Genomic DNA, 25,482 nt, shown 5'->3' with positions numbered 1-25,482 from the left:
AATGTCTGAGCTTAAAATTTGTCGAAATGTTTTTCTGAGTGATTTAGTTAAGTAGTGGAACTCACACATTGAAAGGGGCTATAGCAGCTGGAAATAGGGATGTTCCTGACTCTGACAAGGAACTTTCTCTTAAAATAAGGCTGTACATAAGGCTTTTTCCCTTTGACCAATTCCTATAAAACAAATGAGTTTGGAAAAGTCATTATATACAGATTAAACAATACCACTGAGCATCTCCAGGCAACATGCTAATAAGTTAACTGAATACTACATTATATATTATTTTTTAAAGGTTTATAAAATCTCCATGAAAATACTGAGTATCACGAAATCATGAGTACCCACAAATGAACACAACTTAGTCTTATGGGCTGTCCAGTTATAAAATCAGACTGCAGCAGCTCAGAATTATGGAATCTAGAAGCTGGAAAGAGACCTCTGAAATCCCCTATCTAATCCATACCCTTTGGGTAGCATTGCATAGATTTCATAGTTTTCTGTATAAGTTCTAAGAGGCTCATAAGTGGTTTTGATTAAAGCAGAAATCTGATGGGCCCAGTAACTTTCAATATAAAAGAAATACAACATAATAAGTATTTCTAACGTTTTAAGGATTTTTCTATCAACCAGACTCGATATTATACCTTAAATAAAACTTCCACTACGCAAAATTTATAATTTAAATAGCACCTATAGAATAAAACCTTAGGAGTGCTTTATAGACATCCTGAAGCCAGTGTCACCCTGGTTTAATAAGGCCCAGAGTGACTAAAGATGTGAATTAACTGTCATACCAACATGTGGTAGAATCAAAAAGAGAACTGAATTTTAAGCTCCAATCCAAGGGTTCTCTTTACTTACGCTGGCCACACTGCCACAAGTCAAAACAACTACAATCATTATTTTCATTTTATCTGCTGTAGTTAGACTTCTTTCATGTCCCTTAGACTGAAGGAAAAGTCAGGGAGATGTTCTAGAAAAATACATTTGCCTTTCAAATTTGCATTAAAAACGTCTTTCCCTTATTTTCATATCACAAATTCCAAGCATTATTAAAGAAATAACAGATTACGCAGCATTCTGTGTCCTGGGTCTCTGTCCTTTTTAGATTATGAACATCGGAAGTTAGTTGGAATTAAGAAATTTTCATTATTAAGTGTGAAGTATAAATACAAGTAATTTTTTAAAAACTTTATTTTAACACCTAATACAATTCCAATCTTAAGGATTACTTGCACAAAAAAATAAACACATTTGGTATAAAAATGTATCACTTAAACACCCTTTCCCCTCAGCCCCTCCCCCTCCCACCCTCATGAACTGCACTCTATCTGGATGCAGAAACATATAAAGACTAATGGCACAGATTAGTTTTTACCTACAGGAATTTCTGTTTATGTACCCAGGTACTCTAGAGGACACCAGCCCACTTTATCACATGAACCATTTCCTTCAGCCCGCTGAATTTAGTTTCACAAAGAAACAAAGCTTATTATAAAGGCATTTAAAAAACCATTATCTTAAATTCTTTTTAGAAGCACTGACTTTTTTTTTGTTTTGCAACCATTTATATACAGTGTTACGTAACAGCTCTGGAGTACAGTACATGCAGCAGAACATACCTGTTGAATATAAAATCCTTTTCTTAAAATCTTCATCGTTGGAATTCTTTGAAGTCTAAATCATAGAATGCCCATTACTTGGAGAAAATGGTTGAGGAGTACAAACGTCTGCATATGTTGGCCACTGAAATAATCCAAGGCTGACTGGAATAATATTCAGAGCACACCAGGAGTGCATAAATAATTTACTTACATTATTAAAATACAACCCATAAAATTCAAGTTCAAGATCTCATAGGATTGTCTATGTAAATCCTTTAAGTGGTTGCCTGGAAATGCATTGTCTCTTCTCTCTCTTTTTTTCCTTTTTTTAAAGTCCTATATAAAATGTTGGAGTTTTTTTCTTTCTCAAATGAAACGACCACCCTTATTTGTGCCGACTGCCTCTTCTTTTCATGGCAGCAGTGCACTGTGGACAGTACCATTTTCCTTTTGGTGCTTCTGTCAATCCAACACATCCATAATGGAACCATTCTATAGGGCACTAGAAAGCAAAAATGCAAAGAAATAGTTCTTAGTAAAAGATTAGGAAGTATGTTAAAATATGCCCAGCAGACTAAATATTAATAATTAGAGCCATGGAAACAGAACGTTGACATCTAGGAGCTGATTTGTTGTTCATTTAGTCCAACTGGTAAGTTTCAGAGATGAGGAAATGGAGACACAGAAAATTGTGCATCTTTGTTAACCCTGAGGTTCATGTAATCTACTCCCATAATCTTAAATAATGAACACAAATTCACTAATTTCCGTTAAGCTGGAGAGTACATTGATACCAACTCACAAGGACAAGAAGAAGTGAGATGGGTCTCTCACATAGGCGGTAAATGTATTTTAAAGATTTTATTTAATATTCAGCCTTATTCATTTCCTCATAAAGTAGAACAAGCTACTTGTAATTAAGACATAAAGGATTGCCCTGGGTTTCCTTTCTGGTGTATCTATTCCTAGATATGCAGAGAAAAGGAGTTCCACTGTGCAATATACTAAGTGGTTCTACCCTTTCACAGAAAATCTTAGCACTTAGAAGAGCACAACTGGGAATGAGAGGGATCAGAGAGAGTATGACAGAACTATTCACAGAACTCTCATCCCTCATTTGCACTAAGCGCCCAGAAGACAGTTTACAATGGTCTTCTTGAAATGGTTTTGCAATAATCACAAACAGCCCACAGTGGTTCTGCACAGGGAGTGGAAGGAAAGTCTTTCTCTATGTGAACGTGTTGTTGGGAACCTGGCAGGTCAGGAAAGCACACATTTTCATGAGCCAACCCTGATCAATTTTCAAATTGTTTTAAAAATTTAAAACTCTTATTATTAACCTTAGGATCTTGACATTACTGATTAGTCCTCTTTAGAATTCAGGGTTCAGTTACCCGTCTGGAGGAAAACATGGACAAGAGGGGGCTGAGCTGTGTGACAGTTAAGGAGGGAGTGGAAATTACTAGACAAAAATATTCTCAGCATTCAAAACATATCTCTAACCCAAATTAAGCTTCAAAGAAAATAAATAGGAATTCTTTTCTTTCAAACCTTCTTTATTTTTTAGTATCAGAAGTGGCTCTTATCAGCTGACACTAGCAGAGTACCTTAGGAAATACTACACTAATAGGAGGAAAATAACCCCCGTTAGAGCCTTCACCTTAGCACCATGCTTCCTGAAAGAATGTACTGTTCTAAAGTTCCAATTCTTCACTGTGATAAGTGAACTGAATTCTAGCAAACACAGCACTCTTTGGCAAAAGGGGAGGAGGGTGTTTCTAATTTTCATACAACGTAGCACCTTTTGAGAAGTATAATCTGCACATAAAACTGTAAAATTAGCTTTAAAAAAGTTAAAATAGGGAATACATTAAGGCATACTATCCTATTTGGGGGAGGAATACTCTAGCATTATTATAATTAACATAACTTCAAACCTGTTTTCTTATACTGAGAGACACAGTAAACAAAAAAGTATACATTCTAGCAATAATAATCTGTGATTTTTTCATTCCTAAATAGAAAAATTTAATACTTACATCTTGGTTATCGCAGCCCACCATCTCACCATAGGATACCTAGTTAAAAGAAAATTAAATATTTTTGTTATGACTATATAAGAAGCACCTATGATACTGTTAAGAAAATAGAGGGAAATACACTGAATATACAACTGCATTAAGAAACAGGGCATATAGTTTTACACAGTTTACAGTTTTTTTTTCTGGAAGGTTTTTTTGGGACTGGGATGTAGGGGGAGATACACAGAAATTACGTACTCTTTGAAAGTCTGCAAGAATTTGTTCTGTAGACTACCTCGACAAAGGAGCCAACTTTTTGGGTGGTTCCTTTTATAAAGATTTTAAGTTTCTTTCTTGATTATTTACATACTTAAGTTTTTTTTTACTTTTTCTTGGGTCAGGTTAGGTCATTTATATTTTTGCAGTCAATAGCCCATTTCATTGAAACTTCTGAACTTATTATCTATTTATTATATGTCCTTTCTCATTTTTCTTTTTGCTGTTCTTCACTAGCACTTTACAGCATGACTTCCTAATTCCTGAATTCATTTAAGTTCTCAATGAACTGAACACATTTTCAGATAGAGTTTATTTTACTAGATGGCACACTTCCTGATTCTTTGCATGAGTGAAAATACCTGTTTGTGGTTCTATGCACATGATGAACAACTTCTCTGGGTAACAATTTGTGGGGGTGCGGGGTAGGGGCCGGGGGGGCACTTAGATCTCTCCCTCAAAGCTCTACAGACATATTTCATCAACTTCTAGTCTTTAGTGTTATAGAGGGGAAATCTAGGGTGAATCTGATTTTGTTCTTTTGTAGGTAATCTACCTCTACTGCCAGGATATTTATAGGATATTCTTAATCATTAACGTTAAAAAATGTTTATCAGGTGACAGCAGAACTGGCAAACTCTTAAATGGCATATTCTTAAAAATCAGACTGGCAACTCACACTGTTAACCACAATATACTGCAGACAGATTAAAGATTTAAATGTGAAGAAATTAAAGCATATCAACAGATGAAAACATTTAAAAATCAAGACACATTTATAAGGGGTAAAGGGGAAGAGGCCTTCCTAAGGATGTAATCCATGGCTGAATTCATACAGAAAAAGGCTGACAGTCATTACTACATAAAATTGGAATTTTAGAATTAAAAAACTAAACCAAGCAAAATATTTATATGTGACAAAAATGATAGAAAAAATCAGCCAACACATAAAAGAAGAAATCAACATGGCCAAAAAAATCCAATCTTACTACTAAGGTAAATTGAAACAACTGTGTGATTCAAAACTATCAAAATTGGTACATGGTTTTTAAGAGAGAATAAAACACAGTGCTGGACAGGGTTTAGGAAACAGGCATATTCATCAATTTATTAATTTTGGTAATAAATTTTAGAAGATAATTTGGTAGTTGGTATCAAATATTTATAACTTAATTTTAATTCTAAAGGACTGTCCTAGAAATTAGATGTATGAAATGGATTACATAAAAAATGCCTACCATAATGTTATTTGTAATTTTTAAAAAATAAAACCACTAAAATAATTTATAGCTAAATATTGACAAAGAAGTTACAGTACAGAGTATAACAGATAACTGTGAGAAGAAAAAAATGACAAGAAAAATCATGTTCAGTACACATGATTTAGTGAAAAAAGCCAGTTACATAAAAGGACATACCATGATTCCAACTGTCAAATTCAAATACACATACACCTATGTGTGTATCTGTGTACATATGTATTATGAACTGAATGCTTGTGTCCCTTCCCAAAATTCATGTGTTAAAGTCTTAACCCCCAATGTGACTGCCTGTGAGGAGAGGATAAAGGTTAAATGAGGCTGTAAGGGTGGAGTCCTAATTCAATCAAGTTGGTGTCCTTATACGAAAGGAAGAGATACCAAAGCTCTCTTTCTTCACCATGTGAGGACTCAGCAAGAAGGGGGCCGTCTGCAAGCCAGGAAGAGAGCCCTCACCAGGAACACAATTGGCCAGCACCTTAATTTTGGACTAGCCAGCCTCCAAAACTGTGAGAAAACAAATTTCTGTTGTTTAAGCCGCCCAGTCTGTTGTATTTTATTATGGCAGCCTGAGCAGGCTAAGACAACATCCATGTGGGGTACATAGTAGTAGTACATCGAAATGTTTAATTGTAGGTTATATCTGAGGGCTGAGATTATGGATGACTTATATGTTTCTTTATACTCTTTGTATTTACAGCAAACACGTCATTTTTATAAGAAGCAGGAGAAAAATATATTAAAGAAGCAAAGGTATTTTTAACTGGAGTAAAAAGAACTCTATAAAAATGGAGTAGCTCTTTTTCCTAATTTATTCAGATTATGCTTTTATAGACCTATGTCAGATTTTTACCTGATTACAAATGCAGTATCGTGGTTCATTTGGGTCATAAGTCCAATCAACCTGACTGTTCGAATCAGATTCTGGTACAACTGTTGTCTGTTGAGAGATTTCTTGTACAACGGTTGATGACGAAGAACATGATGATAAGGAAGAAGAGGAGGAGGAAGATGATGACTGCTGGCTTGAAGACTTGTTGTTGTTTCTGAGAAAAACAGTATCAGTTTTATTTGCTCAGCATCCATAAGAAGTTACCTGAAAATAACTTCTAAGTAAGTGGTATGATATGAAATAACATTAAATGTATAAATTAATATTTAACACTCAAATAATCTGATAAACAGATTTAAAAGCACAATTGTTTAGAGCAATAAAACATTTTTCATAACAGTTTATTTTTATCTGAGATTTTTGTTTTCTGGAGAGCAAATATATTTAAAGGAAATTCTTTCAAAATATTTCAAAGTTTTTAGAATAAATTTTTAATCAGTTACTACTTACCATTGATTTAAATTGTAGGTAATACTTTTAAGAATTAGTATTAGTTATGGCTACCTTACAGACATTCTTTGTATTTTTAAGCAAACTGAATACTCTTCATCAAAATCTAAAATACAAATACACAGAAGCATTTGATGAAAATAATCATGACCATCAACTGACATGTGAATACTTACCTGTGTAGGACAGGAAACAAAAAGTGTTAAAATTCACAAGAAATTTACCATTATCCGTATGCTAATAAATTTTAAAAATGCAAAAATTTATCATCGGCAGTTATAAAAAGTTTGGGTCATTAATGAATTTTTAAGATATTTAGCACTTTTGTGGTAATTCTACATTGATCATTCTTTTAGAGATTTAGTCACAGAAAGTACAGGAACCCAGAAAATACAACATTTACTTGCAGAAAATACATTTAAAGAATAAATTATGATAAAATTATGATACAATTCTTTTGACTGAGCATTTGAACTTTCACTATGTATGAATACCTAACATATGCAGGTACTTTGGAAAGATGGTGCCAAATGCTGTTCGGTTTTTATATAATCATCTTAAGAGTCTCATCTACAAAATCTAGGGATATTTTCATAATTTCAATTTTGGGGATGTAATACCAAGAATTAAGACAACTTGCTCTTAATCAAAATGAAGAATCTTATTTAAAAAAATTTCCAGGAAACACATGAAAAAATAAGGTGTTATAAGCAGAAAAAGTTTCATAAAATGGTTTATCTTAATGAACAAAAGAAAGTAAAAAGAAGTCATTTATTAATAAACCCAATTTAAGACTCTAGAAAAATTACGGTCTCTTAGCACTTTTTAAAGACTTCATCCCTTTCAAAGTAAGTCAGTGTGAAGGAAATGTCATGTCTTCCCACCTCCCCAAAGTTCACCCTGACCCATCATATCATGCTGCCTTTGTTTAATATATGGAAGCCCAGCTGGATGCCAGGTAGTCTGCATACTTAGTAAAGGTACAGGCTACTGTAGCAATAAAACCTACTTGCTCTTTCTCCCGCTCCGTGAATCTGCTGCGGATGAGCTGGCGTTCTGTGTCAATGTAGTCATGAGCGCTGAAGATGATGAATAGCCAGCTGCTTCCCTGGGCATGGAAAACTCTTTTCCCAGCTGAAAGTCATTATTCTTAAATGCTTCATAACTGGCTTTTAAACTTGATGTTCTTCGTCCCTCTTTCATCTTAGAAAGACATTCATTGGTAGTATTAATAAATACAAGTATGTATATTTTCTTTTTCAAGTCTTACTAGTTACAGCATTATTTTGGCTTATCCAATATTATTTTGTTTAAACCATTATTTTCATCATTGTAATTTAAGCTATTTTATGTAAAGATTTAAGATCAGTTTTTACCTAGTTATGAAGTAACTACAGGATGGGTATCTTAAGGAATACAGATAACCAGTACAGAAGTGAACAAACTCAAGGCAACCTACGTTCTGAGGCTATAGAGAAAGCCCTGGAACTGGTAGAAAGAATAAAGTATAGTCCTAGCAGGTGCTGTGGCTTACAGTCAAGAATATGGGTGTCATGAGCAACTACTATGAGAAGGGATCTGCATGAGGTTGTATGAATCTATTTTTTACTTTTCATTATCAATCAGGGAATTTCTGCATATTCATTTCATTAAATAAAATGTCAGATATCATAAAACTATGATTTAAAAATGAAACTTTACAATGCAAGAAAACTCTTTTTGTTCCTATCTAGTTGTTTCTATTTGAGTTTGCCAAGGATCTAGACAAAATTTAACATTGTTTCCAAACCTTTTTCCTTTTTACCTGAGCTGTAGCTTGAACTGCTTGAGCTGCTGCCATGGTAATTGCCCCTGCACCAGTTCCTGAAGACAAGGAGCCAATATTATAGGATGCCAGAGGCTGGGAGGAATTCACATTGTAAGCATTGTTAGAAGAAGCTGTAGAATTATTATTTCGACAACCTGTATAGAATTAAAGAAGCAATAAAAATGGTTAGAGAGAACATAAAGTTAGTGAGCTTAAAATATATTAGTTCTCAGCACAGATATAATCACTAAATTTAAAATTTTCATGTCACATTTTTACTTCTTTCTTCCTATCGTATACTTTAACCAGGTAAAGAATCTGTATAATTAATCTTAATTGCTGTCATTTCCCTTTAGTTTAACGCAAACAAAAAAAGAAAACAATCATATTTAAGATAATAAACTTACCTAGCGTATTTTCCTTAGAGGCATCTGATGTTAGGGTAGATAAAAGAGCTTCAGATTTAAACTTCTTTTCAGGTATATGATCTGTTGTCGTATGGTGAGAAGTTGGATTATATTTCCTTTCTGAATATAAATAAAAAATTCAATTTTTTTAAACTTTAGAGAACTATAGACAAGGCATAATATTGTACTCCATCTGGTTATAAACTGATACAGTTATGATCTGAGTTCCTCATGGAATACAGAACATTATGTTTTCTGAGAAGACAGGACAAACAGAACTCTCTGTGTCACCTGTTTTAGTAAGAGCAGACTGCTTGGACATTTAAAAAACTTTAATAGGAAAGTAGTGAAGACAACCCATGATACACCATGGTTTCACATATAACATGAGGAGAATTTTGTTTTCAAAACATTAACTACAATTTAAAATAATTTTCAATCAATCTTTCTTTCATATCAAATTGCTCTGTCAAAAAAAGGCACCGATACGGTCATCTAGCCAGCTAGCATCTGACTAACCATTCATTTACTCACTAACTCACCAACCATTTGAGACTTTATTATAAGTCAACAGTAAGCTAAAAAATTGAAAAGCAAGGATAAAAAAGACAAAGAGCCCACAATCAAGTAGTTTACTGTTTGGCTTAGTTCTAACACTCCCTGGAGAGAATCAGGTATCTGTATGTAGTCAGTATACACTGCTACTAGTACCACATGTTCTTCCGCAATGAATTCCAGGGAAAACAGACTACCTGTTCCCAAATCAAATATGCTCTTCCCAAATAAAGAAGATAAATCTGCCAGTAATTGCAATGAAAAAAAATACATCTCACAAAATAAAAGGGGAGGATATTCGTTTCTCAATTGGTTGTGTAAAGCTAGTGAAAGAGAATACATAGATAATATAATGAATTTTTAATTGTCTTTAAAATTTTAGCTGTCCTAAATCAAACTTACTTTCCACTGGAGTATGTGAGTGAGCATGGTGATTGTTCACTGGCTGTGAAGGAGTATCTAATTCCAGAGATCCTAAAAAAAAAAGAAGAGAGGCATAGAGATATACCACATGATATCGCCACAGAACTTCTTTACACATCAATCAAATACAGGCATTCTGTACCCTTGACCAGCAAAGAACTGGCAAGCTCTGATGCCTATGCCTGTATCATTTTAGCCAAACACATTAGAGGGTCACCACTGCCAATTTTACCCTGAGCCAATCTGATCCTCTTTCTAAACAATAAGTAACCTATTTTTCAATATTCACCTTAAGTACAAAATGGGTCAAAGCACGCTAATGTCTGAGTTAGGGAATTCACGACATTTGGTACAACATAAGTGGATGAATGGGTATTGTAACTCCATTACTGATCTGAAAAACTCAACCTAGAGTTACTGAGCTGAAGACCTTTTAATGGGAGAGTCTAAAGTATTAGGCAATGGGACATTACTATATGAAAGAAAATCCTCTGATCATTAAAATGACATGCGATAGTAAAGACTTCCTAAAAGAAGTTAGGGATTTTGTTTGTGAAAAGTGATGCATGGAATCTCTACCGCCAAGCTTTAAAATACTTTTAATGAAATTTCCTGGGTTTATCTTGATCCCTTGAGATGAAATTATGGCAGGGCACAGGGTGGAGCAATTTTTATAACTTGATCTAATTTACTTTCATATGTCTGCGTCCTTACAGAGGATGCTTCATTAACCTTCCTGCAGTACTGAATAGGCATGGCTTATTGCTACTCACAGCTACCATCAGCATTTCAAAAAAATAAAATAAAATATTTTATTTTGCCTCAAAATACTTATTATCTTCAGATAGGGTCCCCCTGGAATAAAAGTATCACAAATAAATAAGATGATCATCTAAAATGATGGATCTATTTCTGAATACAAACATGCAACTATGGGTACCAAGATGGATTCATGTGTGGTTGCTGCCCTAGCTGACATCTAGTGAGTATATAAACAGAGATATATGTAACCTAACACTCTAAAGAAACCTTTCATCTGTGTGTAGAAATAGGCACATGTTGCTGTACCTATTTCTTGCTGTTGAAATGCACCAAGAAAAGAGATGCTTGAATCCTTTAATTAAATTCTACTAGAAATCAGCCATAATACTGACTTGATTCAACTAACATTTAGTGAGTGCCTACTCTGGGCTTAGCATAGCACTATCTGATTTTATGGACGTTATCTATTTAGGCTGGAAGAGCTAAATTAGTTAAAGAATCAGAGCTCATGTCTCCATTTTGGGGAAGTCTCCTGAGTTAAACCCTAGAAGTGATAAGAGTAAATTATAGCAGGAGATCAAGTCGAGTCTTGCAGAGAAATATTAAAATGGTTTCTTGCTGATAAGAGAAAGTTTAGGAAAGACTTCTTGAGAAAAAGAGGAAGTGTTGAAGAACTCATTAAAATCTTTCTTAGTAACACAGCTGAGGGAAAGCTTTAAGGCAGTCCTTAAGAAGAAAAAATAACAACCTTCCTCAACACTTAAGTGCATAAACTGGCAGGGCAAAGTCAAAACACGTAATGCCAGATGGCTGACTTGTTTCTAGATGGTTGTATTCCTTTAAATCTTTGTTCCTACTACTCATCTTACTAGCATATATCCATGTTAAAAAATGGAATGACTTAATATGTTATTTTCATACAGAGTGAGTGGATGATATATTATCTCTCCAAGTATCCGTGACCCAAACAGTCCAACTGCTGGGGACCAAGCTATCCCAACCAGGTGCCACCGTCCACCAAGGAGCAGCACCTGAGAAGCCTCTGCGGGACGTGTGTCTCCTCAATGATGTGCACATGTACTGTCCAACATTGATGCAAAACTGTAAAGTTTACTTACGCCTCTCTAATATTTCTGTAATTCCAGCATTATCAGCTTCCAGCTCCATTTTAAACTTAGCCAGTTCCTGATCCAGCTTTCTCAAGTGTCGATCTACCTGTTTCAAAGAAGATCAAAGATAACCACCACAATTTGGGACACTATTAAAGTGTCAGTTTAATGAGGAAACCTAAATCTTTATTTCTTTTAGCGCATCTGCTTTGTATCCTTGAGCAAGTCAATTAACCTACACTGCAGGTTTTTAATCTATAACATGAGGGTGCTAGGCTAAGTATCTCCGAAGTTTCCTTGAATAAATTTTAAGTTTTAAGAAACCAGAATCGCAATTTGTTAGAAAATGTTTGGAAGAAGTAGGATATGAAAAGTAAAGCAAAGATGGGCGGTGGGTGGTACAGGAGGGTTGGTAACAGTTCTTAGTATGCCCTACAATTACTTTTAGCCTAATCTCCTACTTATAACAAGGCCATCCACACTGCCAGACCATAATAACTGTCTCAGTAAGGAATGAAAGATCCTCAGTCTACAAACAAAGAGGCTCCTATATTCTATACATACATTTCTCTAAGGCAGGAGAGTGGACCATTATACTTGTAAACATTTATGTAAAGAGTTGAAACAAAAGGGTTTTTAGCCAGAAAATGCCATTCCACAAAGAGCTTGGTCAAAAGGGTTTTATTGTGGGCTTCCCTGGTGGCGCAGTGGTTGGGAGTCCGCCTGCCGATGCAAGTGACGCGGGTTCGTGCCCCGGTCCGGGAGGATTCCACGTGCCACGGAGCGGCTGGGCCCGTGAGCCATGGCTGCTGGGCCTGCGCGTCCAGAGCCTGTGCTCCGCGGCGGGAGAGGCCACGGCAGTAAGAGGCCCGTGTACCACAAAGAAAAAAAAAAAGAGTTTTATTGTAATACTGTTGCCCTTGGTTAAGGTGGCAAAATTGTATTTTCTCATTCACCTAGACATCTTTGGACTGATTTCAGAAAATTTTATGACACCTCAAACTAGCAACAAGTCAATGTATTTTTAAAGCTTAATATTAAATTTTTTCAATACTTATTCAAATTTACTACTTTGAAGTGAAACCAAAAAACACCAAGTCTTGAAAAATATTCATGTCACATTATTGTCAACATCTTTCTTTTTCAAACTCTAGTTTCCCTCTTAATCACTGTTATATTTAAGAGTAACTTCCTCACAAATGTCAAAATGCTATGATACACCAGAGGGCAAAAAATTTAAATAAGACTTTCGATTAAATAATGTGTATCTAAATGAGGGAGTGGGGAAGAAGAGTAGCAAAAGACAACTTGTGGGTGTTAGATGCCACTAATGTGTTTGGTGCATTGGAAGGTTTATGTTTTCTAGTCCTTGCTCTAATCTTTTGAGATAGGTTATTACTGTCTCGATTTCATAAGTGAAGAAACTAAAGCTCAGAAGGGTTAAGCAACATGCCCAAATTCAATAACTAGTGCATTATAAAAATCAGACTTAACTCTGATCTATCTGTAATAGATTGTGCTTCACTGTTTATACCTAACATTGCCCTCTGAACTTCCGCATGCAGAAGCCAATTTTTTAACTCAAAGTAATAGAATTCAAATTGAAAAAAAATAAGAATATTGTCTTATTATTTGTATTTTGTATATTAACAGTCATCATTGGGATGCTGGTTTATGATTTTTCAATAATTCAAGGCCCAATTTTCCTTCCATCTTCACACATAATTTTTCAGAGCTTGGTAGAAGTTGTAATTACAATATTTAAAATTCTATAGGGTCACGTATTATAGACACATGCTACTATTCAAAGAACCTGCAGGTAACTGAGCATCCTTTTTAATGGAAACTCCCTTCCAATAATAAAGTGTGAACACAGACCTGTTATTCAAGAATATCTCTTACATTGTCAAAATTTAATCTCAAGGGAAATCAGAAAAAATACTCATATCTAAATTCCAAGTCTACTTAATGCAATGAAAATACTCCACCGCCTTTCTTATCTACAACTATACTACTAATAAATATTGAGTTCCTATCGTGTGCTTGGCACTGGGTAAACAGAGAATACCTGAAGAATGAGCGAATCCCTGCCTTCATAGGAATTAAAATTTAGCTGACAAATCAAGATTTATGTAAGATTTTTAACACAGTAAAGGTATAAACAAACAAATAAAAATCTCCTAGATGTAACAAATAAAAAACAGCGAGAAAGGGTGAGAAGTAGCACATAAAGAAAAAATATAATATTGGGCTATTGTAGACAAAGGAATTATAAACGAGTTAGATAGTAAAGAATGGATTGTTTTCAAACAGGTGGAAAGGAGTGATAATTAAAGAACTAAAGAGTGTATAGAGACAAGAAGACAAACAGAATTCTCAGAGAAAAACAAAGTCTGGTGTGACCTGTCATAGGGGCAGACAGTATAGAGAGGAAGTGTTAGAATCTCGGTTGCGGGCGGGGGGGGGGATCGAGGTGAGATGAAGAAACCATACATACCTCCCTAACTCATTCCACCCCTGAATTTAAGAATTGCTTAATTATCTTTTAAGATAGCACTAATAATGTTTATTATACCTGAAAACATGGAAATAATGATGGAATTCCCAATATCAGATAGTTCAGAAAAAGCAGTGGAACCCAAAGAGTTAATAACTCGAAAAACTGAATTCACAATTAAAATAAACAGATACAGAAAAGTCTTAACCACATTGTGGTGGGGAGTTTTGTAAGGGAGCTTTCAATCATTCCCACTGGTAGGTAAAAAAGATTACGAACTGATTAATATTATAAGCAATTATCAAACAATGAGAATTCTTTTTATTCGATTCACCACTGCCGTACTAAATCAAATTAGGAGTTGGAAAGAAGTTGACCACAAGATTTAACTTAAGCTATAAAGCACCAGGATACTTAAACAGTATTAAACAGCAATAGCAAGAGCTGCACTGAACGTATCTGAAACCTATTATTAAGTGCATTCCCTCTACCTACATGATTCTGAATGGGTAAAGCACCTATCCTAGCTGAGCTCCATAATGGCCCCCCAGATATCAGGTGAAGCAAGAACCCAAGTTACCGTACCGCTCTACAAACACCTGACCCTGTAAGACTGATTTATAGTGGTAAAGAGGGTACTGATCCAATCGAGAGATTTTCCATTAACCACAGATTTCTAACACAAGGCTGACCACAGAGTCTAATTATTGATCTGCTCCCCACTTAATGTCAATAAATGCTAGTCACAAAAGGTCCTTATTCTACAACCCTAAATCATATCCTACAACCCCAAATCATAACTTCTTTAAATTTAGTGTCCTTTTTCTGACCTTTACAGAGGCAAAGGAAATTCTGTCAACATTATTTGTTAATATATTCATGATCATAAAATATTTAAGTCACCCTTGGCCCCTCTGCATGAAACAAACAAAAAATCCTGACCCTTTAATTATTTTTGCATAGAGCTGTAATCCTTTATTCTTTCTCTTTTGTCTCTCCCAGTTTTCCAATATTCAAATTTTAAAATGTATCACTTGATGGACTCAAACTGAACTGAATAAAGCTTTTTAAAAGTTTTTCCATGATTTTATGGCTTCCAACACTGTCAAATTCTAAAAGTTAGATGTCAAGTTTGCCCTTTCACAATGAGCACTCAGTCTACAAGGTTCTAAGTGGAAATCCATGGCAATAAGAGAGAAATTTCTATCCATGAAAAGATCTAGTAATAGGGCATCAGGAGGGTAAACTGGGGAATAAAAAGGAAACATGATGGCAAATCATTTCTCTGATGGTAAGTCATGAAAATGATTCTTCATATCCTGAATTAAATTTAAACTAGATGAAAATCTGATCCATCTTTAGGGTGAATCAAATACTTAAGGCCTTAGCACATAAACTACATCTAATCATTCTCCTAAAAGACAATAAGGATAGGAAACAAATCAAAAGGTCAAGCTCACATAATATATTTCCTTATTTAGAGTATCGGATGAGGAATTCTCAAATTTATAGGTAAAATGTGGGCCTGAAATATAATCATCTCAGGAATAAACCAGGATATAAAAAAGAAGCAAGTTCAAGGGTATTTAGCGCTGTAAGAGGCTGCTAAAACCATTCAAGCATTAACCAAGAGCTCAAGCTTTATCAGCGTATATATAAATCACCTTTACTAGGTATTGTAATCTAATGTGGCCTTATGACAGTGACATCTGACTGAGGAACACCAAAAAGTGTTTAAAGCCTATGAACATCAGGATTCTGGAAGGAAATTATTTTAATAAGATAGATTTTTTTTAGTCTGTTAGTCAAATTTCACTAAACCCTCTTAAATAAAGCGTCGGTTCGTTCCAGTGAACCCCTAGTTCCACAAATTTCTTCATTTGTGAATATTTATGCAGTCTGATTTTTTTCCTTAATAAATGAGGTAGTCAGTACAGTGCTGGTCCCAGGAATAGAAAGCTTACTATTGATTTTAAAAGTAAATAAAATATTTTAATGAAAAATAATACAATTAAATATTGTGCTACAGAAAACATTGAGGGGCAAAATCAAACACAATTATATACTCAATTGCTGTATCTCAAAACCTGTAACAATAATACCTGCTTACTTGACATTTCCATAATAATATAATGTTTAAGCAAAGCCATACATACAATGTCCTCTAAGGTGTGTCCCACTCCTCTGTTTAAAATCTTACACTGGCCTCCCCCTGCTCGTAGACTAAAAACACTGCTTCATCGGCTTTTAGGCCTGCGCGTGCCGGCCTCTGCCTGCCCCGCTCACACCCTCTTCTTTCCCACAACACACCAAGCACACTGGCCTCTTTCCTGGTGCAACCTGTCAGTCTACCCAAGGAGACTCAGACACTGCACCTCAGACACTGCACTTGGTCCATCACCTGCCTGAAATGTTCTTCCTTAAGCCTGTCACATGGCTGTGCTCTTTCTCGCTTTCCAAGTACTGCCTCAGGTGTCACCTCCTTAGACTACACTCATCCTGACTAGTAGACTCTTAAAGCCTCCCCCAGTGACTCACTCTTTCCCCCTCTTTCCACAATGTTTATTTCCTTCACAGCACTTACCAAAATCTCCAATAATCTAGTTTGCCTATATTCATTGCCTGTCTGTATCATTACTGCCCATCCAGCACCAGTTACCACGCATAGTTGGAGATCTATAAATATTTGCTGTATGAGTGAAAGTTATACTCTCCCACTAGGTAGAACTGTATAAATACAAGTACCATTGTTTACTGGGTAAAGGATCTATAAATAAAAATTACTGTATTTTTACGCTTACACTATATCCTATCTATTCACCTCTGAAGCACAGGGCCTTCTAAGCTCTCACCTGTTAAATGTTATAGGAATTTAATAAGGGTGCATAATTGATTTTAACATTTTAACAATTATTTATTCATGATAAGTGATGCTAGTGAAAGAAGTAAAACAAGAAGACTTAAGTCTTAATACAATGAGTTCCAGGGCCTAGGAATTCTCAGATAAGAACAGACTCAGAGGAGAAGTTTGAGCTTGAAGAATAATTATTGCATAATTGCTAAAACTGAGCACACACATGGAAAAGTAATGGAGAAATGTTTCTCGGCTTGGGTGGTGAGTGTGGCGGGGAGGGGGTAAAACTGGCATCACAACAGTGCTTTACCGTGTGGCATTTGGTCTCATCAGCCTCTGGAGTTGGGGCTGAAGATGAGAAGAAAACTACCTTTACATGCGAACCACTGAACAGAGTAAGAAACAATGCAGGTCAAAGACAGAACCCTTCAGAACAGCAACCGCTCTGAGTGATACCCAAGGAGACTGAGAAAGGCCACAAAGGCGGGAAGATAATAAATTAACATAAAGTCTCAAGAAGAATGGATTTTATATTAAGGATATCGTGGTCACCTGGAATAGCAATGGAGTCTTTAAAAAGGAAGAAGGGGGGAGTAACAAAAAGAAAAGGGGAGGGAAAGAAAGGGACAGAGATAGGAAAGAGTAGAGAAAAGACAAAAGGCAGTCTTAGAAATAAATAATGGGGGACTATGGAAAAAAAAAAACAGGTTTAACTTGGCAGAGCTGAAAGGGAAGCAGTGGCTTCAGGAAAGTAGAAAACTTGATAGAGAAATGAGATGAAGTGAGTTTTTTTAAAGAGCGAGTGCCTACTATCTGCCAAGCTACGAGCACTGTGTGTGTGTGTGTGTGTGTGTGTGTGCGCGCGCGCACACGCGCGCGCGCGCAGATATAGATAAGAGATATACAGAGACAGATATAGACATATGTATACAGATGTATCTATATTTGTCTCTATATCTCTGTCGAAAAAGAGAGAGAGAGAGATTGATTCAAATCTTCCTTTAAGGCACAAATTAATACTGCTATTTTACAGATAAGGAAACTGAGGTTCCAGTATTAAATAACTTTTGCAAAGTCTTACTGTCAGTGAAGTAGCTGAACTCACGTCTGCAAGAATCCATTATGGGTCCTTGCTTTTTATTACATTCATTACATTGTATTAAATTTAATACATCACCTGTTATTCCTTCAATCTCTAGCCTAAATAACCTATCTCCCTCAAAGAAGTTACTAATTTTTATTTTCATTCTGTGTTTATCCATTACCTCTGAGTGAAATGCTTTCCCCTCAATACAATACCTGAATCCAGGCCCCCGAGGCTCTGAATAAATTCTGTTCAAAACTCATCTCATACCCTCCAAGAAATCAACAGTAACTCTGCTTGACTTAGGTCAGTCTTTTACCAGATCCCCTTAATACCCAACTGTATTAATCTTTATTTGTTAACATGTTTCTATACAGGCTCTCCACTTTACTTATGGGCATGTCTCTGTGGGCATGTCTTCCCAACTAGTTAACAGACGCCTTGAGGACAGGCGCATTTATAGCATTTACTCTTCATTCCTCCATTGTACCCACATAAAACTCCATTACACCAAGTACACAGTGGATGAAGAGTGTGGTTTGTAAACAAGAGATGGATACACACACACATTTAAAAAGCATATATTTGTTATACATATTTTTTTCTAAATGCATGAAGTACTTTTAATAAAGGTGTAAAAAGTAGTAAAATAAAATATAAACAAAAGATTGGAACCAAAGAGCTATATGATTTAAAAAGCAGGCAGTTTCTAAATAAAGATTGACACCTAGTCACTACATATGAGAAAGAATGTTTTAAACAAATTAGTCCTGGATTCAAACATAAATGTCTTTCTCTATGTTTATAGACCTAATTCAAGACCAAAACAATTTAGAATATTTTTTGGTTTTCGTTCCACAGTAAATCAAGCCACCAGCCCACTCTACCCTCCTTTAGTCAGTATCTTTAATGAAACTGTTTTCAGACTAACTGTATGAGCAAAAGAGTCTAGGTCTTTATATCCATTAAAATATTTTCACTATGTAAAAACAATTAAGCATTTTCTGTGGTTTTACATGACAAATGCTTCTAGTTTAGTATAGCATTCACAATGTATACCAAATGGGATATGTACCTTTTATCTGTGTCATGCACACCAATGACATTTATATTAACATGTATCTGTTCAGTAATAAAACTGTATCCACACAAGACTACAAAAATAAGATATGAATCCATATGCTAAAGTTAATCAAAAGTGAGCATTTGTCTTCAGCTTTAACTTGCTTTGAGAAAGAATCAGAAATGAGTATTTCCTAAAGTATATACTTTGGGAGAAGATGCGTTACATTAAAAAAACCCATAATTATACCAATTTGAGAAATATTGCATGTATCTGTCTTCTTGGTGATTTCAATCTTTAAGAAGTGCTGCTGCTACTGTAAAAAACCCTGTTTTTAAAGTTCATTTAATCATGTTTCCCAGTTTTGCCACCTGTGCCAGTTGCTGAGTGCTATCTACTGACGTCACTTAATAGACAGCTGAGTGCTATCCATTAACACAGATTGAAATAAGTCTCTTCTTCATTTTAATCAGACTACCAAGAACTATCAACATAGTACTCTTACGTGTATTTTGTCACAGAAACAATCTCAAGATGATTTATCAGGCAAGTAAGCACACTCCCTTAAGAAGATAAGGATTAGTATAATAAACACCCATTTTTGTTAAAAAAACAAAAAAAGTCTAACATCAGCTACAATCTTATAGCAACGTAGATTTGGCTAAAATATAAGGTTCTTGACCTACTACTGACTGTGGACTCTCTGGCTCTCTTCCACAAAGAAACCAAAAAGTAGACACTGAACTCTGAAATTAAATGGGATCAAGAGAGCAATAATTCAGTTTAGTCTGTTCTTCCTATTACATATAAGCCAACACCATTTAAAACATAATCCATAATTCAAATACAGCATAGCATGCACATTAACTTTACTTACCAAGTCATATATCTGGTTTGCCAACTGTACCTTCTCGTCTGCATCCTCCAAAGCTTTATAGTAATCCTGAATAAAAACATTCGTGTTTCAAGAATAAATTAATAATTTAAAAATATGTGTATGCAGGACATATAACTGCATTTTTCATTATCATAGCTTGTTATCACTGTCAGTCATTACACATTAGCAATAAAAATCCAGTTAGGGATAGGGTGGGAACAGGGTAAGATTAGAAATTTTAGACAACAGCCAAGGATTAAAGGAAGATGTTCAGAATTCCTAGAAAAGATATAAATAAAAAATAAATATCATCCAAGTCTAGCCTCTATACTAGTACAAGTTATGTGAGCCAATGAATAGTTCTTTTTCTTCAAAAATAAATGTTATTTAAGATGTAAGACTTATCTAATTTGTAAAGAGTATTTATGCTAACCATTTTTAAAACTTGTTATAAAAGCAACTATTGAAAGGATTCTGACCTGCATGTCCATTGTTTCCAACTGTTCTATAATTCTCATTTTAAGCTAGGTATCAATTCATATAATCAACCAATACTTTAGATTTCTCCCCTGTATAAAGCAAATTATTTTTTAAAAATTCTATGAAGTTCCATTAAGTATCAGACTTTTAGGGTATATCCAAGCCGTGCTACCTCAAAAACCTAATAGGATAAAGGCATGATGAATGACTTTAGGATGCATATATGTGAAGTCTATACTCACACACACCTGGGCCTCCAGATATCCTCCAAGTCAGGACTAATTCTATAAAAGATTCTGAAGTTTTTGCTCCTAACAGAAATAACATTCCCCCCATGTGGTAAAATAAACAACACAACTAGTTTTCAAATTTCTTTCTCAGTTGATTCTTGAACAATTCTATGAAGGTTGGGGGTAAGGGAGCCATTATTACTCAGAGGTATTAAAGGACCTGTCCCATGTCACACAGTCAAATGGCACAGTCATGACCAAACTGAGGGCTTGTGAGTAGTTTTTCCACCGTATCCCCAAATAAACTAAATCACACCTTTAAAGCAAACCTTGAGGGGAGAGCTGATATCCATTCTAAACTGGAAGAGAGCTCTGAGTACTATAAAACTAACAAAAACTCAAAGAATTCTGTATTTCTAGGACCAACTGATGTACAAATTAAGAGTTTTAAACTAAATATTTTTTAAAGATCTTTTCAATTCTCAGGATTCTGTTCTTCTATGATTCCATCAACCCAGGTACCTAGCAATATATAAAATATGCTTCAACGTTGCTAATTTTCACCCCAGTATGTGGCCCAAATTGGAAGACAATACACATTTAAATACAAGGCAACTTTAATTACCTGTAACTACAACAAAACAAATTAAAAGAAAAAATGTACTTTTTAAATGGTTTTGTGACTCTCTAATGAGTCACTAATTATTGAAATAATTTTCTAAATTACCAAGATGCTTCAATGATTAAAAATTCCTGGACTTCCTTGGTGGCGCAGTGGTGTGGAGGACACGGGTTCGAACCCTGGTCCGGGAAGATCCCACATGCTGCGGAGCAACTGGGCCCCTGTGCCACAAATACTGAGCCTGTGCTCTAGAGCCCGCAAGCCACAACTGCTGAAGCCCGTGTGCCAAGAGCCCGTGCTCCACAACGAGAGAAGCCACTGCAATGAGAAGCCCACACACCGCAACGAAGAGTAGCCCCGGCTCGCCGCAACTAGAGAAAGCCCACGCGCAGCAATGAAGACCCATCACAGCCAAAAATAAACAAACAAATTTATATATAAAATAAATTCCTATACCTGAAGCTCTAACATTTAATACATCATTTTTAATTTTATAAGTCACGTTTAAATTCTAAAGAGCTATTGATAACTTTCCCTCATTTTGATATGCCCCAAACTATTTAATTTTAAAATAGCTTCCTCAGAGGGTCTCAAAAATTCACAGATAAATCATCCAGAGTGTTGAACATACCTTTTTAATGGATGCCATTTGCTCTTCTCTCCACTCCGGTTTATTTTTCTTTGCATTCATGAAGAATTCACTGACTCTTTGTTCTAGCTGATCCATTGCATCTAGGACATAACATTTCATACTTAGATGACCAAACTCATACACTGAATATACATGCTTTGGTGTGAAGAAAGAAAAAAATATCTGAGCACATACACTGTTTTACTTGGTCTGTAACTTAAATATGTCATGTTTTAATAATGTAAATATATGGTGCCTTAATTACCTTACTAAAAAAAAAGCTACAATTTTCCCTACTGACAATTTATTTTTGTTGTTACTTCTAAACTTTTTCTAATAGTCAAAGTAGTCAACAATGTAGATAGATTCTATACCATAGCTGTTGAATAGTATAGGCTTGGGGTCAAAAACTAACAGTATAAAGTCAGCCAAATATGCTGAAACACGATTTGTTATTGAAATCAACACTTGATAATCCTCTCATTTATTTCAATAAGAAAATGTGATAAAAAGGTTTCAACCTCTTGCTATATACCATTAAGCACCCCATCATCTCATATCATGACTGAACATGGTAGGTACAATCATTTATTCACTTAACGCACATTATTATTTGTTCTAGATAAGTTTTTCCTGAAGTGTGTGCTAAGAATAGTCATTTCAATTCTATGTCTGCTAAAAAAGGAAAAATAAATAAAAGGGATTTTGTTGCTACGTAAATTGAGGAAAACTGTTTTACTATACTGTTTTGGAGATCTGCAGTGCATAATAGTGCATTTCCTAACTTATTTGACAAAGAGATACCTTTTGTTAATCCATAATACCTATTCACTTTAGATAATTCTAATTATTGTAAAAAATGCAAGTTTAAAAAAACCTCTAACTTACATTATCAAGTCCAAATTGCTAGAGGACTTAACATTTGTAATGAAAGCATAAAATAACAACTTCCCTTTATTGAATGCCCACTTTGTATCAGGTACTAAACTTTCTAATTTATCTGTATTTCTTTTAATCCGCAAGACAATAAAAATCCCTCAGAAGTGGCAATGTGGTCAAAGCCAATGAATAAGTTAGTAAAGCCCTAAAATGAACTCAGATCTGTCTGATGATAAAATCTACGTTCAATCCTGTAGAAAACACTACTTGAGCAAATATTTAGCATTTCAACTACATTAAAGTTAAAATGAATTTCGTGAGCAAGCTGGAGAAACAACACACAATTCAGACTTCCACACTGCAATCCACTGAACAGAAGGTGATTTCCATGATGTATCACCTTGTATTATGCACCACATAAAACCGACAGGAGGCTAACAAAAGAATATTCACGAACACTGGATATGGAAGTGTGTGGCATGGTGGGGCAGAGAAGCAGGGGCAGGGGGGCAGGTTCTTAGCTACCTCAAGACTCCCGCACTCTGGAATGTTGTTTTCTGATCGCTTTCCATGATACTCCTTTCTTCTCTATCATATCCCAAAACCCAGATCTTCCCCCAACCCTACTCTTCTAAGAAGAAAACCTGTCAGCACAAGAAACTTATCTCAATCCTAATTCTATGTATACTCCAAACATAGCTGGTACACATGGGATCAAGAAACATCTGCAGATACACCCCATGAAGGCCAGCCATTAATATTATTCAAACAATTAAGGAGTACTTACATTTCTCCAAACAAAAGGAGTGACACAAAGCCAACAAAGTACACTTGATTATACATTTTAATTATGTATCGTATATTTCACATTTAAAATTTTTAATATAGTATCTCTACAAGATAGTTGGAACAGCTATATTATATTCATTTCACAAAGGGGGAAGGTGTGTGAGGTTCTTTCAGAGCATGATGGACATACATTTGGTACTCAGCACTGTTTTCTTGTTTCGAAATTTTGCTCTAAGTATTTACCTTTTTATCTCCAAAGGTATTTATTCTTTACCCTCTCTGAATCATAAACTCTTTAAAGAAACTTCACAGAAAAAAAAGATCAAATAAATTAAATACTGTTCTATGAAAGAGCAAGGTTATTTTGGGGAACACGTCTCCGGACTACCAAGCTATAACTGAAAGAAGAAAAGTCAAAATTTTTGTTACAGCAGACAAGAAGCTTTACAGTGAAATTTTATTTACTTTCTTATTTTGACTGAGAAGCTACCATATTGTTGACAGTTGAGAATGTATCCTTTAATGTGTAACTTTTCAAATGCGACATTCCAAGTTCACCAGGGTCTCTAAAGAACTACATATAACCTGTGCTTCTATGTGTTGTCCGCTCTTGAATTTTGATTAGCATGAACTTCAACAAAAATATAAATGCTGAAATCTATGTTCTATACATGAAGTCTCAAGTCAAAATCTTCGCAACATGTATGCCGACGTGCACTAAAACATATCTACATTCTCAACGAAGGTATAGAAACTTTTATTGCACAGTCACAAATTCGAGAAAGGAGCACACGTGCTCTAATGCCACCTTCTCTTGTAAAAGCCAGGAGAAAATTAGCGTGGGAGACAGAAGAGGCAAGATTTGGCATTGCCGGTTCTTTTGGACAACTCCTTCTGTACTAGCGAGTGAGCCGGAGGAGAGCCAAAGAGCAGAGTCGCTGGTGTCGATGGCAAGTAAGTCTGGCACTGAACGCGCGCAGCGAACAAGGGCAAACGCGCCGACTTACTCTGCACCTGCAGGTCCATCTCGCGCATCTCGGTGAAGCGGTCCCGCAGGTCCATTGGTAGCTGCTCAATCACTGTCAATGGGAGAGTCCGTCAGAGGGGCGGGGCCAAAGGCGAAAGTACGCGCATACGTCGCTACGTGCGTGCGTGCGTGCGTGCGTCGGGGGGGGTCGAGGGAGCCGGCAGCCCACAGCGAGGCTGCCAGTTACCGTGAGAAAGAAACATCCCCCGCCTCCCCCTCCCTCCCGCCATCCCGCCAGCCCGTCCACTCCCGCCCTCGCCCGCCCGCAGGTCCCCAAGTCGGGCCCGCCAGTGCCGCCCACTCACTTTCCAGATAGTCCTCTAGGTACAACATCGCGGCCCTCAGAGGTGGGGGAGCGAGGGGGTCCAAGGGTTTATTTGTGTCACTCGCTGTCGCCGGAGTTTTGTCCCTTCCAATATGGCGCCTCCGCTAGCAGCGCCCGCTCGGCTTCGGCGGAAAAAAAAAAAAAAAAGAAAAAAAAAAAACCACTTTGGCTCCTGACAGCGCTTGCCTCACCGCCGCCCGGAGCGGTCATTGGCTGGCTGAAGCATTGACGTAGGCCGACCGGAGTCCGCCTCCGCGTCTTTGTGGGAAGTGTAGTTTTAGCACCTCCCCAGCAAACTTGAACACGCTGGCAGTCCTCCACGTGGAAACTACAAAAACCAAGCGCCGTTGCGAACGGTGCGCAACAGAATCTGAAATGCGGTGCCTCTGTTTATTTGTTGATATTTACACGGGGAATGACGGGAGTTGTATGCGCCTGCAGAACACAACTAGGAACAAGTTTTCACCTGTTTTTTACTGCTGTGATTCCACGCCCCGGCGTTTGTGAGTCATGGATTTCAAGTAGTGCCAGGCAGACGGCAAAGGTTCTAACGCTAGAA

The 25,482-nt window shown here is 36.1% G+C and overlaps 1 protein-coding gene across 5 annotated transcripts; it reads right to left on the bottom strand.

Moving 5' to 3' along the window:
• Positions 1–1,176: 1,176 nt before the first annotated feature.
• ING3 (inhibitor of growth family member 3) lies at positions 1,177–25,067 on the bottom strand. Of its 5 annotated transcripts, none has more exons than XM_004329063.2 (12): positions 24,904–25,063; positions 24,579–24,650; positions 21,904–22,004; positions 19,941–20,006; positions 11,575–11,671; positions 9,674–9,745; positions 8,717–8,836; positions 8,307–8,464; positions 7,512–7,705; positions 6,014–6,206; positions 3,644–3,682; positions 1,177–2,106 (listed from the first exon to the last, which is right to left on the bottom strand). In XM_004329063.2, exons 1-12 carry the CDS (start codon positions 24,929–24,931, stop codon positions 1,990–1,992), a joined length of 1,257 nt encoding a protein of 418 aa, XP_004329111.1. In that variant the 5' UTR covers positions 24,932–25,063; the 3' UTR covers positions 1,177–1,989. The 5 variants fall into 5 exon arrangements, 4 of the variants coding, with proteins under 4 accessions (XP_004329111.1, XP_073665972.1, XP_073665973.1 ...); XM_073809871.1 differs by having other exon boundaries at positions 8,307–8,365; XR_012334047.1 differs by lacking the exons at positions 1,177–2,106; positions 3,644–3,682; positions 6,014–6,206; ... (1 more) ...; positions 8,307–8,464; positions 11,575–11,671.
• Positions 25,068–25,482: the final 415 nt, after the last annotated feature.

Source organism: Tursiops truncatus, chromosome 9 (assembly GCF_011762595.2).
Source record: "Tursiops truncatus isolate mTurTru1 chromosome 9, mTurTru1.mat.Y, whole genome shotgun sequence".
Taxonomy (NCBI): Eukaryota; Metazoa; Chordata; class Mammalia; order Artiodactyla; family Delphinidae; genus Tursiops; species Tursiops truncatus.
The sequence above is the reverse complement of the archived record's forward strand: the minus strand, read 5'-3'. Positions and strand labels throughout refer to the sequence as shown.